An 18,235-nucleotide genomic window follows, 5' to 3' on the forward strand; every position below is an offset into this window, starting at 1 on the left:
CCCCGCTCCCGCCACGGCACCTGGGCGTGCTGGGAGTTGTAGGCGCCGGGGCCGCTGGGCTCGGGCAGCCCGTTTGAAGAGGGCGTTGTGGGGCGACGTGGAGGGGGGTTGTGCGGATGAGGGTTCCCGAGCAGGGGGCCGAGCTGCGAGGCCGGGGCCGTTGAGTCAGGGAGAGGCCGAGGGGGCACCGGCCACAGCCCCACAGTCTGCGGGGAGAGCTCTGGCTACAACCAGGCCTAGGCTGTGGGGTTATCCCTGCAGCCTGGGCCTGTGACCGGAGCCTCCTGAAACGAATCACACCCCACTCCCGGTGAAGCGGTGCTGTGCCTACACATCCCTACCAACCTGACTCGGCCATTCGACTTTGTGCTGAACTGCCGGTGACTTTTGGCCAAAACAGGGCAAAAATAAGATAGAATCATAGAATGCTTTTGGTTGGAAAAGGTCATTGAGTCCAACTGTCAATCCAGCCCTAAATCCACCACTAGACCATGTTCCTGAGCACAACATTAAACACCTCCAGTGATGGTGGCTCAACCACCTCCCTGGGCAGCCTGTTCCAGTGCTTGACAACCCTTTCAGTAAAGCAGTTCCTCCTAATATCCAACCTAAACCTCCCCTGGCGCAACTTGAGACCAGTACCTCTAGTCCTATCACTAACTATGAGGGAGAAGAGGCCAACCGCCACCTCACTACAACCTCAAGTAGTTGTAGAGAGCAATAAGGTCTCCCCTCAGTCTCCTTTTCTCCAGACTAAACAACCCCAGCTCCCTAAGCCGCTCCACGTAAGACTTGTGCTCTAAACCCTTCACCAGCTTCATTGCCCTTCTTGCAGTGAGGGGCCCAAAAGTGAACGCAGTATTCAAAAGTGTGGCAACAGTACAAGAACGAGATGAGGTGGTTAACAAGTGGAGGAGCGAAGGCACACATCCAAAGAGTTAACCTGAACATTAACCTGAATAATAACTTGAAGCTTGCACATTAGCGGTCTCCTGCTGACAAACACTGGCTGTGACCAGCCCCTACCTACCACCTTCTCCTCTTCAGGACACGAAATTATGCTGGTTCGGATAAAACCTCAGTACTGCCACAGTCGCTGACACCAGGGGGAACCCTTGGGGCGGGAATGAGTGGCTGGTGAAGATACAGGCTGGCATGGAGCTGCTGGGCAGGAGCAGTTTCGCAATGCGTGCACATGCAGCACGCCGCTTTTCTGGTTTATTGGTGTCTGAGATGTACCCTTTTAATGGAATTTTTACAGTGTAATTCATGACAGGTCACAGTATGATGATCAAGATGAAAACTGTCAGCCATTTCTTCAGTATAGCATAGCTTGTTGAACCTTCACCGGCCAGACGTTTAAAAATAACAGCTACACTTTCACACATGTTTGCCCCTTGTCTGATAGCCTCACACCTGGATTTCCTGACTTAACTTGGAATAAATATCCATGTTACTTTTCTGTCATTGTAGGTTAGATTCAGGCATCACTCAAATTTCTTGCCCTCTAATTATTGTTCTTTAGGATGGAGATGACCTGTACATTCAACATCCATAATAAACAGAACCATTTAGGTTGGAAGGGACCCCTTGGGATCATCTGGTCCAACCCCCCCAAGTTGCCAAGGGTCATGTCCAGTCAGCTCTTGGGTATCTCCACAGATGGAGGCTCCACAACCTCTCTGGACAACCCAATCCAGTATTTGACCACTTGTACTGTAAAGAAGTGGGGGTTTTTTTTGTGTTCAGATGAAATTTCATGGGTTTTAATTGTCAATGGATGCTACTGAGAAGAGTCTGACTCCCTCCTCTTCATTCCCTCCCATCAGGTGTTTATACACACTCAGCTTCCTCCAGGCTGAACAGTCCCAGCTCCCTCAGCCCCTCCATAGATGAGAGATCGTCCCTAGTCAGCTCTGTGGACTCACTCCCCTAAGCTCACATCTCTCTTGTACTGGGGAGCCCGGCAGAGGACACAGAGCTCCATGTGTGGCCTCAGCGGTGCTGAGCAGAGGGGAGCGCTCACTTCCCTTGGCCTTCCAGCAACGCTCTGCCCAGTGCAGCCCAGGGATGCTGTTGGCTTCTGCCGCAGGGACAACTGGTGTGAGCTCTTTTTGGTTAAAAAAGTGTAACCTGACAGCTCAACAAAGCTAACTGAGGTTAAAAAAGAAGAGGTGGGCAGCTGCAGCTGGAGCAGCGATGTTACACAGCTTCGAATGCAATGCTTTACTTCTTCCTTTAATAAGCCTGCCCAGGACACTCAAAAAGGCAGCCCTGTGACTCTTTGTATGCAAATCCTGTGTAGGTAGCAGAGCCAGACTATCACAGCTGCGTGCCCGTGTGCTTGAATTGCTGCACAAGCAGCTCAGAAGCAGAAAAAACGCTCCTGAGGAGGCAGTCGTGGAATGGTATGGGAGTAATTGCGATTTGAGTTACTGGCAGTAAGGAAGATGTGTCAAGCAGGAAGCCCAATTAAAGATTTTTCAGATTTATCCCACATCCCTGCAGCCTCTGGGATCATCTCAGTGGGGAAGAATGCGTCTGGAACGCAGCTCCGGGCTGCGCCTGAGCCGGGCCGGAGTCGCGCTTTCCCTTTCTTGGTTGTGGACGCTCTGCACGGGCGGTAAGAGGCACGAAATACATCACGAGAAGAATCCGCAGCGCTGCCTCTAGTGTGTGGGTAGCGCTTCTGGAATTCGTCATGTGCAAAATCAACTTTCGTAACAGAGCTGTGTTTTAGTTTCCTCCTTGTTTTGGTTGCACAGAAAGACTGGTCTCTCAGAAGACATCTGAAAGCCCCTGGGAGCTATTAGCATCCCGACTGCACACCTACAAATGTAAACAAATACTCAGCTGGAATCGGGATACTTCAAAAACACAGGCTGTTTATTGCTGGGTAAATGAGTTGCTTTCTTGCTTCCCCGAATAAGACATTTTATCTTCTCTGTGGCAGCAGGCAGGACGCTGTGGTTCAGTACCACAGGTTACAGATTATGCCCTATTTGAGAAAGAAGTAGCAGGAGAGAAATTCTTCATTAAAGTGGTGGTGGTGATGTTTGAATGTGCTTAATAATAAAGAATGTATAAACTGCTTTCTTAACTCTGCAGTTTAAAGTAGCCCTTGGTTTTTAGGCAGATCTGTACGAAAGCCACAGGGTTCATACAAAAAGCCAGGGCAGCAATTAAGGAACTGGGGGGAATGGTCTGGGAGAAGGCTTGGAACAGTTGTAGGACGACTGCGGCTCAGGCTGGAATGCGGCAGAGCTGGCCCCAGGGCTCTGCTCCACCACGGGCCTCCCTGAGGACCACAGGCCACATAGCTTCTGGCTGGAGACAGGAACCACGCAGTTGCCTTCTCCTAACTCAGAGGAGTTAGCCACCCAGAAGGGAGCCAGGACCTAGAGCCAGGCCCTGAACAGCGCACAGGGGAAGGTAGCTGTCTGGGGACCAGAACTGCCCGTGTGCTAGCGAGTGAGTGAGGAGCTGGTAGGAAGCAGTGGTGAGAGATGTAGGTCCTCACATCCTGCCCCTGCTCAGCACGGCCCTGCCTGCGGCTGGGAAACTGCAGCCTTCTTTACTTGGCATCCACAGCTCGGAGCTGTCTCAAAGGAAAGCGCCAACATCTGTTTTGAGCAAGGACTGATTAGGACTTGCTCTTTTCTTTCGCTGCCTAAAGACACGTTGAGGCCGAGAGCTATGTTTTGTATAATGGCCTCTGGTTTAAAATACCCATCATTGTGGAGGCTTGGGTCCACCCTCTTCCTCAGTCTGAGGTTCAGGCTCCCACCCACCACAGAGTGCCCTCCCTAAGCACAGCGTGAGCCTGTGGTGCTGGAGGGAGGCTCCTCTCATTCGAGCTGTGCCACTGAGGAGCAGGCAGCTGAGGGAGAGCAAGTGTAAGGGCAGACCTAGTGGTTGGGGTGCTGGGAGAGGCATCCTAGGGCCTGTTTCCCACCCTGAGGCTTTGTTCTGTATTTTATCCTTCAATTGTTTCATAGAAAATACCTAACAATTGCCTCCATCCAGGACTAAATGCAGCATTCCCTCTGCAAACTGCCTAGACCAGGATATGGGTACGCTTCCTCTCCTATTGCTTGGGTGCTTATTCTTTATTTCCCAGAGACGGACGGGGAGCGGCTGGGGAGATGCTCCCTGGCCGAGCCTGTCAGGTTTCCTGCTGGTTAGGGTGTCGTGCTGGGAGCTGGGGATCCCCTGAGGAGGGATGAAGCATTGAACTTGTGTTACTCTCCTCATGTGAAAGTATCTGAGGCCATTAGGGTCTTATGGAGTGCACAGGAGCTCTGCAAAGAAAAGCAGCCAGTCCTGCGGTTTCGTACTGGTCCTTGGACACAGGGTGAGGTTTGCAGCCCCCGGTGATGCGGGGTGTTTGCAAGGGGAATGCTCAGCCCTGCTTCTACCTTCCAGGGAGATCTGTCCCTTTCCCCACACGTGCCGCCTTCGTCTGCACAGTGGGAACACCACTAGAGGCTTCCAGACAGCACGAGGATCGGGGCATGGCGATAGCTAGGGGTCCTTCTCAATAATTTGCTCGAACTCTTGCTAGGTCACCAGGACGTGAACTACTGACTAATAGCAAGGAGGTGCAAACAGACTTGCTGAGAAGAGGTAAGACAGTGGTGGGATGTGGTGCAGTTCCTACCAACAAATTTTCATGCATGTATGTCCTAGAAGTCAGAGGAGAGAACAAAAGTGAGAAACTATTTCCTGACTGTTGTGTGGTGTCCAAAGACAGAGGAGGAACCATTTTAATATTTTCTTGGTGAGATGTACGGTCTGTAGTGACTGCAAGTCCTCAGAATATAGAAAAGAGTAATTTTCTTCTTGCATTTCACAGAATCACAGAACATGAGGAGTTGAAGGGCCCTGGAAAGCTCCCCCAGTGCAACCCCTGCCAGAGCAGGATCACCAGAGCAGTCACACAGGAACACGGCCAGGGCTTTGGGTGTCTGCACACAAGGAGACTCCACAACCTCTCTGGGCAGCCTGGGCCATGCTCCATAACCCTCACTCACAAAGTTTGTCCTCATCTTCAGCTTGAAGCTCCTGTGCTCCAGCTTGGGACCATTGCCCCTTGTCCTGGCATTGGCCATCCCAGAGCAGAGCCTGGCTCCTTCCTCCTGACACTGCCCTTTCCCAATGGATCCCCAGGAATGAGGGCACCCCTCAGTCTCCTCTGCTCCAAGCTCAAGAGCCCCAGCTCCCTCAGCCGCTCCTCAGCAGGAGATGCTCCACTCCCTCCAGCATCTTTGTGGCCCTGCTGGACTCTTTCAAGCAGTTCCTGTCCTCTGGAGCTGAGGGCCCAGCACTGGACACAAGATTGCAGCTGTGGTGTGAGCAGGGCAGAGCAGAGGGGCAGGAGAACCTCTCTTTTCAGTGGGTTTAAATTGCTGAGATTTAAATCTACCTAAAATAGCCCTATAGCATCCTCCCCTGTACAAGAGCTGGTCATCCAACCTCATCCCCTGCAATGGCCGAGTTCACGTTTGCTCAGTGCATGCCGGGGAATGCTCCAGTTACCTGTTTGTTTCAGGATATGCCCCAGACTTTGTTAATCTCAGTTTATTATGCTAAGACTTTCCCAGCAGCTTAGAGCTAATGCAGTGGATTTTAAGGGTTTACACAGAAGCAACTCTTTCAGTAGCCAGAGTAACCTCGGCAGTTTGATTAATTCAACAGGATTAAGCTTTCTTGCTACTTGGCTACCACAGGACAGGAAAAAAATCTGTCCTGCCCCAGCATCTGTAGTGCAAGTAATGCCATACAAATAATCTTCTTGTTATGGTCTGAAAATCATACCTGCACTCTGGTTTCTTAACAGAGCCATTTTAGTTTGAGCGGTTTCTTTTCCCAGCCCTCACGAACAGGGACTCCCTCTTTATTGCTCGCCCTCTCCATTATTCTTTCCCTGACAAAACCAGCCAGTCAGATTCAGCTGGATGGATCCTCTGCGGGTGTACGAGTACTTCTTCGAAACCAAGTTCATTCAAGGTTGCAGGCCAGTTTCCTTTCATTGTCTTCTGAGACTCCTGGCTCCGCTCCTCTGCTCCAAAACCAGATGCTGGCAGCAGTCACAGGATGGATTTGGGAGGCTGCTGGAAATGCGGTTGACATCCCCATGCTGTCTGAGCACTGCGGTACTTTTTGCCCCTGTACCGTCAGTCGTGCTGGGACAGGTACTGAGATCTCAGCAGCCAAAGATATCAACAGCCATGAAAGGAAGACTGTTCATTTGCTGGGAAAACACGATTCCAGTTTCCGTGCCTGACAACAGTGAGTGTGGCAGACTGACAAGAACAGCTTCCCCTGAACGGGAGATGGGAGCTTCAAGCGGATTGTCTGCTGCTTCTGCTCTTGGCAGGGGCCGGGGCCGTGGCTGAGCTGCACACAGCTGCTTCCAGAGGCGAATTTCACGAAGGCTGATGTCAGGACTTGGCTGGAGCGCGGCGTTAGCTGCAGGACCGCGAGCCGAATTCACAACGCTGCTTTCAAATCTCAGCGCACCCACTGCCAGAGACCACACGACTGCAAGACAGGTCCTGCGCTGCAGACGAGAGAGGTGAACGTGTCGCAGCCTCCCGGCGCTCTTCCTCGGGTGGGGTGGGAACGGGGAGGCTTTGCCATTTCCCCAGAGGGAAGAAGCAGGTCACGCAGGCTCCAGCCAGTTTGTCAAAGGCTGTGCCACCTAAACAGGAGAAATACCAGTACAGGTGCCTACATTTTTAGACACACCTGCTGCCAATATGTTGAGCTCTGCTCAACTACTCAGCAGCACAGGTGAGGCCTTTCTGGTACTGTTAACACCTCCACTCCACCAGAGGATGCAGTGCTGTGGTGCCAACGGAGCAACATTAGCAAGGCCGGAGCCCAGACACTGCCACCCATTGCTGGTGTGAGCAGGGCCAAGCCACAAGTTTCTGTGTGTCTCATAAAGCCATGAACACTGACACCCTGCTGGGGCTTTGTGTGGAACCAGGTCACAGAGCGCGACGCTATCGCAGCTCAGTGAAAGGGTTTTGTGGGGACTTCTGGAATCTCCAAGCATGGAGTCGCAGAGCGCTGCCATCGGGATCGCTTCAACGAATTTGGCTCCGTTCTCAGAGTGGCAGCAGACCTGGTGCCCCTATGCCTTTTTTCCAGCCCTATTTTGAAATAGCACGGGTCTTTTCTCCAGACAACAGTAATTTAATAACCCAATGGATATTCCTCCCACTCTGGTTTAAAGAGTTAAAAAAAAACCAAATATGCATTAAAAAAAGCGTATCATTAAATCTTCTGGGAATGGGTCCAACCCACAGAGAACCTCAACTTGTGTGACAGTGCAAATGTCCTTTTCCAGGTGCAGCAAGCCAGGGACAGGGCAGCTCCTGTGTACGAGGGAAGAGGGTGGTCAAAGCAAGGCCAAGCGTGTGTGTGCTACTTTATGACCCACGAAAGGTCCCGCAGGAGTTGTTCTGAAGGCCGGTTTCTCTCTAATGTCCCACACAAAGAGGATCTGGAGGCCTTTGGAAGATGAGATTGTGAAGAGCAGTGAGACAGTCAATGCTGGGCATGGGATGGAGGAGTTCCTCATAGATGGTTCAAGATGCCGTGGTTGGTTGTTCGCACAGGTCTAGTAACCGATTCTATCCTGGTTCTTCAGGAATAACAAGAACGTTGTTCCTGGAGATGTGGGTGTATCAGGGACGCTTCAGACTTTCATTTAAAGCAGTAAGAAAGCTGTGAAAACTCCTGCTTCGTTCAACGAGAATGAAAAGATTAGGGAAGAAAGGAAGTTTACCCCTAAAGTACTGCAATTTCAATTTAAAAAAATATTAATTTTAGACTCTCTTCATCATGTTTGTGGTTTCGGCTACACAGGACTAAACAATTTTACTGTATAAATAAATAAAGTCTGGATTTGTTATCACAAGAAATTTTTAATATGGTTTGTGACAAGCAATATCAAAGTTATCAACTCTCAAGCTTCATGTTCCGAAATCAGACAACTCTCAGCAACAAAAAAAGTTGTGCACTGATAAACATAGGAGGCATATTGTATTTTTTAATTAAATATGAAAACATGAGCTGTGTACATTATATTTTTCCCTAGAAAACACAGCGATTTCAAAAGTTTATCATAAAATATTTTCATGAAATGAGTGAACCAGCAAACACATGCACTTGTGTGCCTTCCCCCCTCCCGATACCTGTGGTGAAAGAGACGTACGCAAATGTAAGAGCGAACAGAACGAGTGGCGTTTGTCGTCGTTTGGTTCTTTTTGGAAAGGATGGAATGTAACATTGTGCTCGACTTTCTATGTCACAACAAAAAATATTTGGTGCAATATTTTAACATTTTCTTTTTAAGTTTCAATCTGGTGGAGAAAAATACCTTTTTCTATAATAAAATATGTCTGTTCTTTTTAAAACTTCACTTTTTTTTTTTGCACAAAATAACTTTGTAAACTGTTATTTCAAGGGCAAGGTAGGCGGTGCCACGTCAATGTCCCCCCCCACCCCACTTAAAAACGTGATCCGTTATCTGAAGCAAACCAGGGAAACACAAAAAAGAGCGGAGCAGAGGCTGCTTTGCGAAGAGAAAGAAGAAGGGTGCGTCGGACGGGGGAGAGGGGAGGGAGCGTGTGGTGGGACAGAGAGAAGTTAAAGGTCACTTTCGCCGTAGAGTGCCGTGGAGAAGGACATGTAGTCCAGGGCACCGGGTACCGCGTCACGGCCGCTGTAGGGCGCCATTCGGGCAATGCAGTACTCGGCCTGATCAGGAGGCAGCTCCCGCCGCAGCTCATCCACAGTGATGTAGTTCTGCAAGGAGGACAGACACGACAGTCACGACTTTCAGAAAACGGAGCTTCCTCAGAGGGACAGCCAGCCCCTGTCCGCCCAGGGCAACGAGCAGCAGTCAGGGACAGCAACTGGACTGGTACCGTGCACCCACACAGGGAGCTCTGCGCGTTCGCCTCGGGAGGAAACGCAGCCGCTTCCCTACCGCTTGGACAAGAAAATGGTTTTTACAATGGAGAAAGACTGTTTCTGCAGGACAGAAGCTGGCACACCTAAAGGAAGGACCTGGAGGCAAGTAAGGCGAGCTGTTAGTGTAGGACTGTGCCTTCCCGTTGACTGTGGAGGTCTTGCTGAAAGCAAATGGAAACGAGCAGGAATTTCCTGCGGCTCCTGTCCCTCACTGGCAGGAGGTCACAGCTGCTTGTGCTGCTGGGGAGCTGACGTTCCCCCTCCTCAGAGCAAGGGAAGGAGCCATCCCCACCAGCTCTGGCTGGTGGCACCAAGGCAGGCAGCAGACAGGCAAACGCTTTGTATTGCTTCCACAGCTCCCCCAACAACCCTTGCCTTTCACAGCAGACACTTTTAAGAAACAAGCAAAACTTCCTATACGAGTTTGGCTTCTGGAGACTCGCTGAGCTGAGGTAGCCTGGCTTCTCTCCATGCCAAGGTAACAGTAGCTGCCTGTTTGGTAACCAGTACGTTGTCGTTAGCTGACTCATGGGCATCTGCAGTCCTCTGAATAACGGTTCAGGTTTCACACCATCTCTCTGTCTCCTCTGACTTTTTATTCTTCCCCCCCACCTTTCAGTTTCATGATTGGAGTGAGTAAGAGGTATTTCTCCTCATAATGAAATACTGCCTGATTCATGTAATAGTCACCAGAGCATATTAAACACTCACAAGTGTATTTAACATACTGTACAGAGCAAAAGAGTTAGTAACGCTGTATCCACCAGTATGCATTTAATTCACTCATTGGCTTATCTGAATGACGTGGAATTTTCAGGCAATAGGGCTGGCGTCAGTCAGGCCGATGCCTAAAGGACCATGGGTTTCTACTCTACAGATTAGGAGAAAGTTATCAGTAAAACATGGAAATGAGCACTGGGTTTAAGGGTAACTCATTACAATCTGAGAAATGGTATCCCACATTTTGAGTGAGATGAATAGAATCATTAGCAAATATAGATATATGTTAATATTGCACGTATATGTTACTTGTTCAGTTACATAAAAGATTAGTGGGGATTGTTATAGAAGAAAAATAAGATTACATCGTTTTTATCAGATGGTTCCACTGATGATGCAAATTTAGAAAATCAGTACTTTCAGTATCAGCCTGGGAGTTCTTACTTCCAACAAATTACTAACGATTAAAAGATGCTCCTCTTACAGACACAGCACATCCTCAATGAAAACCTACTACTGACTGTGTAACAACCGATCGTGACGCGTGCATATCTGAGAAAGACCATCTCAAGTTTACAGCTGTCAGCAATTAATAGTTCTTCAAAACTAATCAAGAACCATCTGTCCAATTGTTTGTACATTTTGAAATAACAAATCGCAAACAAGCTCCTAATTAAATTGTTACAGCAAGAGTGGGCAGCAAAGTTCTGACTGAGAGCTGAGCAGGACTTCCAAGTGCCCGGGCAGGCTGCTCATTAACTCGCACTTCAACCTCGCACTCCTCCAGCGCTGCACAGTGTTCCTGTGAAAACACCCTCCACACCACACAGTGCTGCCCTCGACACTTTGTCTCGGAGACCAGAGACTAAAAGGAGAGCAGGAGCAATGCAGATAGGAAAGGAAGGTGTTGGAGCCTCACCTTATCTCCCGCCAGGATCTTGAAGGAAGCCATCACCTGGTCAGCAGTGTCTGTATCTGCTGTTTCCCGGGACATGAAGTCGATGAAGGCCTGGAACGTCACTACCCCCAAGCGGTTGGGGTCCACGATGCTCATGATGCGGGCAAACTCTGCCTCTCCCTGGAGAACAAGAGGGTCATGTGAGCCTGGATGTTTGGGCAGCAGTGCTAATTAAGTGGGGAGAAACTGTTCAGCAGCACATCTCACAGCTAGAAAAACAAAGCCAAACAGAAACTACTGCTTTCTTTTTTTAATCAGAATACTCTTTTTTTTTTAGCTTGCTGTTGTGGACAAATGCTTCCCACTCATTTGTTCTTTGGAATAAAATATTATCAGCTGTGGCCTAGGACAACATCCAGCTCCATCCAGCTCTAAGACAATGCTCCTGTCAGGGAACAGTCTCACACAGACTTCAGAGAAGACACAGATAATACGTGTCACACTGGATGTCTCTAGCAACAGTTGAAGATGTGCATTCCTCAAGTCCTTTTACTTTCATTTACTAAAAGACAACTTTTACAGTACTGCTCATCTGCCAGAACAGAAACCACCAGAAGAATTGTCTCTGGGGTCTTCAATAACATCTGGTTCATCTTAACTAGACAGGCTTTGGACAGAAGGACTGACATTGCTGGAGTGGCCCAGAGAAGCAGCCTTCACAGGGAAGATCCTGCAGAGACGTTTGCTACAAAAGCCAAGCCTGTACAGTGTACTTTTCTGCTTTTTTTTTCCCATACAAACAGATCATCTGTTCTCATCTCTGGGACTCCTTCCTCCCCAGGTAAGTAGGAGGTGAGAGCTTAGCTGAGTCTTCCCCTGGGAGCAGTCTCTTCTAACACATCTAGAAGAGTAAACCTTTGAGTAATTAAGGTATCTAATCAAATGTTACTGCAGCTTGGCACTCTGTGCTAAAGAGTCTGTATTTATGCTGGGCTGATAAGTAAGATGAATAAACACTGCTTTGCCTGACATCAGGAGCAAAGATACTGAGAGTACAGCTTGCTCTTCTCCTGCCCTTTGGTGAGCATCAGTCTTTGGAGAAGCTCTTCCTACCAGGTATCATGCCTCTCAAGGTACCACACGTTACTGTTCTGATGATGCAGGTACTCTGGTGAGGGAAACCTAGAACTTGACTGAAATGTACAGGAAGAGAGATGTGGAATAAATGGTAGGAACGAGAGGAGCAGTGTTTGAGCGGATTCAGAAATCCGGTTGTGTGTCCTTCCAGATGAGTTCAACTGACACTTAGGGCTGGGGCGGTTGTGTGCTCTGCAGAGCGCAGGTACAGATACCAGGGAGTTTATTGTTTCTTGTAGCTACACAGGTAGATAAATATAATTCTTATTTGAAATACACAGGAATTAGACAACCATTTCCATTTTGTTTTACCTTCAGTTACTGCTGTGAGACAAGAATTTTACAGGTACAACTAGTAATAGTTTTAACATCCATTGCTGATAATTCTGGAACATAAGGCTGTATTTACCTTGATTCACTACACATTCTCCCTTTATTTTTGAAGAGGCCTACAAGCATCACTTTGAACAAGAGTGACAGAGGGCTCTACATTACCATATTGTAACCCATGGAGATAAGGCAGGCTCGGAAATCTTCACAATCCATCATACCAGTCTTCTTCTACAGGGAATGATGCAAAGATGGAAAAAGCCAAGAGAGGAACAGGGAGACCAGTCCAGGGAGAAATGAACCCACAAAAGACATTACAAAGAATGAGTTTCAGGGAGGAGGAGATGGAAAGATGGATTTACAGGACAATAAAAAACAACAGAGGAAAGGTAGTTTGTGAAACCATGAAGAAGCAAAGGTGGTTTTGGACATGTAATAGTTTACATACAACATATTGATGGTGGAAAAAAAAAGAAGGTATCAAGCAAGACAGATTGAGGGATGAACAAGAAAAGGAGTGTTAAGTGACACAGAAGTAAATGGAGTAGTTTGAAGACATAGAAGGAATTCTCCCAAGATAAGCAATTAGGAAATTAAGAAGGAATAGATACCAAAGTACATTTAGAGAGAAGTAGTACAGCAAAGTGATATGTATATGTAGTCAAAGACGACAACAGCAGTGACAGATGGATTAAGACAAACAAGAAAAGAAAGGAAAAAACTGTTATTTTTTCACAGTTTAACATCTGGCAGTGTTCACCACTAGCATTCAGTACCTGTGCATCGTTTCCAATATCGTAACCCAAGCTGATGAGACAGGCTTTGAACTCCTCAGGGCCAAGTGTGCCGGAGTGGTCCTGGTTATGCGGTGTGCCAGGCAGCAGGACATGCAGTGCCAGTGGGGTGACGGTGTGGAGCAGGAGGAAGTGAGACACAGAGGAGGTCACAGGGAGGTGGAAGGACAACAAACGGGTGCACCATGCAGTGGGTGAGGAGAGAGGAGAGCAAGGATGACATGCAGATGGAAAGACAGGGAAGAAAAATAAAAAGTGCACAACGTTAGATATCACAATGACATTTCAGGGTGTGCTAACAATGCTCTTGGAACAGTTCCTTCTCAGAGAGCTCGTCACACATCTCGAGAGCATTTGAATGACAAAACCAGTTGATGCTCAGAAGCCTCAAGGTTTCCATCTCCCAAGTGAATTACTTGTGTCACGGCCAGAAGCCCTGTATTTCACTAGTGACTCGGAGTGCAAGTAAGCAGGCAGAAGTAGTGGGAAGCATTGCCTTAATCTTCTAGTCAAAAGTCCCACTTAAAGGAGTAGGTGAGGGCAGGTACGTTTGGCAACACACCCGGGGAAGCTTAGCTGTCAGGGCATCCCAGGGACAGACAAGGAAAACCAGCTGAAGCTCAGGGGAGCAGTGTTATGGCTGTATTTATGAGACCTGCCCATGAGGTGGAGCCTCAACTGGCAAAGCTATTTCAAGTGCTCAGCTCTGCAAAACAGCACTGCTGTGAAGTGCAGCACAACGCGGCTTGGCAGCTGCTTTTCCCTTTGCTCATTCCCTGCTCTCCACTGTTTGGATGTACCCAAACTATACACAGGCTACCACAGGAACTGAGAATCCCCATCCACCCTGCAGAATTTTAGCTCAGGACAGCCCCCAAGCACTGAAGAGCCCCCGTGTGCCACCACCATCTCTAGTCAGATCTAGGAAGCTACAGACAGGATGGTGAGGCCAATTCCAAGTGACTTTCTTCCACAAAATCAGCTTTTAAAGTCAGCATTAAGCCTTTGTAAATAAAACACACAGTTGCAGATGGGAAACTCACATTCCCTCTGCATTATCGTTCAGACTGTCGTGGAGGAAGGGGCAAATGATATGAAGGTCAAAATCTAAAGGCCTTTATGGGTCCCTCTGCTAAGAAAAGAAGTAATTGGTTTTGTTTTTCTTAAGCAGCTAGAGAAGGGCTGAAATAGCCAGAGTTCAGCAATTTGAAAGCGTTGCTACTCCTATACATACAGGACATCTATAGACACACTTCTCCTTCCAGTCTAATGATCACTTAGCAATCTTCACAGGAATGAGCGCTCCACAGGAGTGGCGTTTTTCAGAATGAAACACCTCCTCTTGATCTAGTTTGATCACAGTGACTGTTTGTTTTTTACCGCACTGCGCAGTCTACACGGAAGCTCGTAGCTTACCAAGCTGCAGTCAGCACTGACTTACCCTGTCAAAATGGTTGAAAGAAGCCCGGAACTCATTCATCTGTTCCTGGCTGATTCCTTTGGCATCACGGGTCAGGATCTGGTTTTCCACTTCGTTGATGGTTCTAGCAATTGTTGTTAGTAACTGTTCCCAGCCCACTCGGATATGCTGGAGAAAGAGGACAGGACAATTTTAACATTCAAAAGTAGCTCTTCTGCCTCTGAGGCCAGTGGATCGAATGGGCTACTTGTTGCAAGTTAAATGATCCTGGTGGCCAAGGGAGGAGAAGTCCATTTGCTCAGAAAAGCGTCCTTCTCATGTGCAGTGTGAGCCAACCAGATGTTTAAAATTTGAATTCTGACTGAAAAAAATATTGAAGAGGCCAATTCTTGTCATTAAGAAAGTCTTAGACCTATTGCAAAGTTCCTTTTTCCTTGTTAGAGCAACATATTGGGGGTCTTTAACACAAATGAGAATCAAACCCAGTGCTTCTAGGACTTAGTTGGGCAGAAAATTCTCTTTACCAAGAGAATAAATAAACCACAGTCCTTGGAAGACACTGGTGCTCCACTGCCTCTGCTTAATGGAGAGCTGGCCACAAACCAAAAGACAAGTTTCAAAGCCTGTCTGTGTTCTGCGACTCATGTTGAACTCACATTGCTTCCAAGAAACATCACGTTGTCAACAGAAAGCCAGACTCCAATTTTTAAAAGCTTTTGTTGGACTTTTTTCTTCTGCCAGGCCGTGGCAGCTCAAAACCACCAGCACTCCCCTGGTCTTTCTAATCCCAGCTAATAGAGGCTGCCACAGTCGGGTGGCAGGAGAAATGAGATCAGCCAATTTTTCAAGTAATACTGTTGATCTCATTCAGGTTATTTCTTTTGCCTCTATTTGGAAGTACATTGGAATGGGTTGGCACAAAGTACAGCAAGGCAAAAAAAAAATAACAGTAACATGTTGTTGCACGCTTGGCCACGTCGTCAAGCTCTCTGTTTTCCTGAGAACCACACCACGTTGCCAGAGCTAGATGTGGCAGATGAGGCTGTCTGATGTGCTGTCAAAACTTTTACCTCCATGGTGTAGTTGGTGTGCTTGTTGTCAAAGATGAGCGCTTCCTGGATCTGCTGGTGGTCTCCTTCCAACTGGTCAATCTTTGGTTTGTAATTCACAATGCTCTTCTCGTACTGCCGCAAGTGGTTCAGCTGGTCCTCCAGGGTCCCGTGCATCTCTATTGAAATGCGGCCAATCTCCTGCATTAGCAAAGGCAAAGGTGTCAGACCCCGCTGAAAGGACAAACCTCAACACGCTTGACATTTATTGCAGCTATTTCACGCTCACACAGGACGATGATTCAAAAACAATATCACGGAGCAGTTACTTTAAATAAGCTGAGACAGTGTCAGCAAAAATTTTAGCAGAGCCCTGAACATTTTCCAAGTGAAGTGAGTCACATGAGATGTGTCTAATACAAGGATATATAAAAAAAAGGAAACTGCAGCCCATAAGCTAGTAACGTGCCAAGCCAGACCTCCTTCTGATGTAGTATCTGCCACTAGCTTAGTCCCTTTATATAGAACTATTTCTGTAATTGCTCTCTTCTTTACAGCTTCTGCCATCAGTAACAGCTTCGTATTTTTCCGTTTCATCAACTCCAACTCCTTTAATTCACATCTTACCTAGAGGGAGAAGATCTTTCTGGAAAATATGTCTCCTTTGCTGATATTCGAGATGCTAATTGTATTTATTTTGCCATGTGTATCAAGACCATTGCTGTGAAAGCAGTTACACAAAACATGCTTCTGATGTGGGGTCCTTAACTTGCTGCATATCAACACAGCTCACTTGAAATACCAGCGTTCACTATTTTAAGTCATGTTTTTTATCTCTGTACTACAGAGTTAGGGGAAGAAAAGCACAAGCACTTCTGTAACTGATATCAATCTTGGGATTCTCTGTATTTCCTACGAATGTTTCTCTTGCTGTAATGCGAAGGGAAGAACAAGCATGATAGCGGTCAAGAAAGACCCAAGGAGAAGAACATCAGTGAAAATCACAGAGGAAAACAGACTGTTTCAAAGTGAGCAAAACACTACCTCCATTTTGGTCTGGATCCAGGGTCCAATGACATTGGCCTGTGCACCAAACTGTTTACGAAGTCGTTCGTTCTGCTGCTGGCGAGCATGTTCCTCCATCAGGGCTTGATCCCTTCTGGGAACCAGTTGCCGCACCTACAGCATAGAGTGAGGAAGTGTGCAGTTTATACATACGAAAGCACAAGTACAGTAAACAGAGAAATTGCTGCAAGGAGGGGAAGAGTGGGTGTCTGCACTGAAAACAAGCAGTCACACTGTTTAGGGCACGGTGGGAAGGCTCAGGGAAAGTGAATCCCATCTGCTGTGAGATGCACGCTGCAAACTCGTCCCAGGCCATGGAAGACCAGAAGCAGCTTCCATTCACTACCTGGGTTTTCGGTGGCTCGTGTTAAATGAATTACAGGATCCTGTTCAGATCTCTCTTTGGTGAACTCTTGGTAGTGAAAACCATCAGCACAGCCGGCATGGAGAGTAGCTGCTCTTTTAGGATTACAGCAAGGAAAGGCTACTTTGCTGTGGAGATTAAACATCTGAAGGGCTGAGTGGCAAAAAAGGACACTGACTCACACGCCATACTTACTTGCCTGTCAGGTCAACTGAGGCCTGAAAACCCTAAAGCTTTTAATTTAGCATCTTTCATTATAAAAATAGCAAAAGGGATCTGTCACCTCTTAGGCACTTATATGAAAGATCTCTTCGACTTTCCAAGCACATGGCAGCTGAGCCAAAAACAAATGACAAAAATACCCCAACCAAAACCCAAAAACTCAGCAGTGAGCACAAGGGGGTAACTGAAAAGTAAACAATCTACTTCCTGGGGCCCCAGTGACCGAGCAGCAACATCCTCCCACGCTAACTTGCAAGGTTGGAAAAAACTCACGTGTTCCCATTTGCCATTGATCTCATGAGGGGTGATCGTAGTGTAAGGATTCGTTCCTGCCATGTTGACGTGGTATGTCTGGACAATCTTGGAGACTTCATTATGGATTCCCAGGATGGCCTGTCGCTCCTTGTCGGCATCTGGCAAAGTGGCTTTGAACTGTTCATGGGCAGTGGTCAATCCCTGCAGAAGGCAGGCAGCAGCAAAGGGAGAGTAAGAGCATTAGTGACTGAACAGCTTCTTCAGCAAAAGTATCCCTGCAGAAGTGACTGCAAAAGCCTACATCTTCCCAGGGTACAAAGCAGGCTACTCTAACACACTTTTCAGGCTCTCCCAGCATCACCAAACAGGCTGTTTTAAGTAGTTAAATGATGTGAAGTCTCCTTTTCCCTCTGTTACTGTCCCATGTTGACCAGTGACAGAGATCATACACCAAAGAATGGTGGAATCATTCTGGCTCATAACTGATGGGGAACTAACACAACACTGCTCAGTGAGTGCCTGTCAGCCCCTTTGAGACGAAGAACTCACTACTGGCGTTTCTTTAAAGCAGTCATAGAATCGTATCATAGAACACCAGGACATGCACCATGTTTTTCATTCTCCCCCTAGGTACATACTAGTTCTACACCTAACTCCAGACGAACGATAAGAGTCACATTCAGTCTGATCAGAGTCAGTCAGAACTAGGTGAAGGTGTCCAGCCAACAGCAAACTCGCACAGGCAACACATGCTCCTGCTGCTGAAAAACAGCTCCTCCCTGAACACAACAGGCCCTTTCTTTTCCCAGTCTTGCTGTGGCGCCCAGACTGTGCTCCAAGAACCGACGGTGGAGGCACGCTTGCTGGTAGCTTGTAGACAGCTGATAAGCCAGTTGGTTCTGGCTCATCTCCCACTGCTTCTACAGGCCTTTAAGGTACTTCATCCCAGAAGCCTGGAAGATCAAGACTAGGGAAGCAAACGCAGGGAACGAG

At 47.7% G+C, this 18,235-nt stretch overlaps 1 protein-coding gene across 2 annotated transcripts in view; it reads right to left on the bottom strand.

The window, feature by feature from the left end:
* Positions 1 to 7,917: 7,917 nt before the first annotated feature.
* Positions 7,918 to 18,235, bottom strand: part of LOC104542436 (alpha-actinin-1) — a 45,228-nt gene continuing 34,910 nt past the window's right edge. The window contains exons 14-20 of one of the 2 annotated variants that reach the window (XM_010186744.1): positions 17,261 to 17,443; positions 16,381 to 16,515; positions 15,358 to 15,537; positions 14,309 to 14,455; positions 12,850 to 12,930; positions 10,628 to 10,786; positions 7,918 to 8,820 (exon numbers count right to left, since the gene is read on the bottom strand). In XM_010186744.1, the coding sequence (XP_010185046.1) occupies positions 8,662 to 8,820; positions 10,628 to 10,786; positions 12,850 to 12,930; positions 14,309 to 14,455; positions 15,358 to 15,537; positions 16,381 to 16,515; positions 17,261 to 17,443 (1,044 nt within the window). In that variant the 3' untranslated portion in view covers positions 7,918 to 8,661. Of the gene's footprint in view, positions 8,821 to 10,627; positions 10,787 to 12,238; positions 12,305 to 12,849; positions 12,931 to 14,308; positions 14,456 to 15,357; positions 15,538 to 16,380; positions 16,516 to 17,260; positions 17,444 to 18,235 lie in introns of both variants that reach the window. The other variant, XM_010186743.1, reaches the window with a different exon arrangement.

The sequence above is a fragment of the Mesitornis unicolor genome, unplaced genomic scaffold (genome assembly GCF_000695765.1).
Source record: "Mesitornis unicolor isolate BGI_N332 unplaced genomic scaffold, ASM69576v1 scaffold3236, whole genome shotgun sequence".
NCBI classification, from domain to species: Eukaryota; Metazoa; Chordata; class Aves; order Mesitornithiformes; family Mesitornithidae; genus Mesitornis; species Mesitornis unicolor.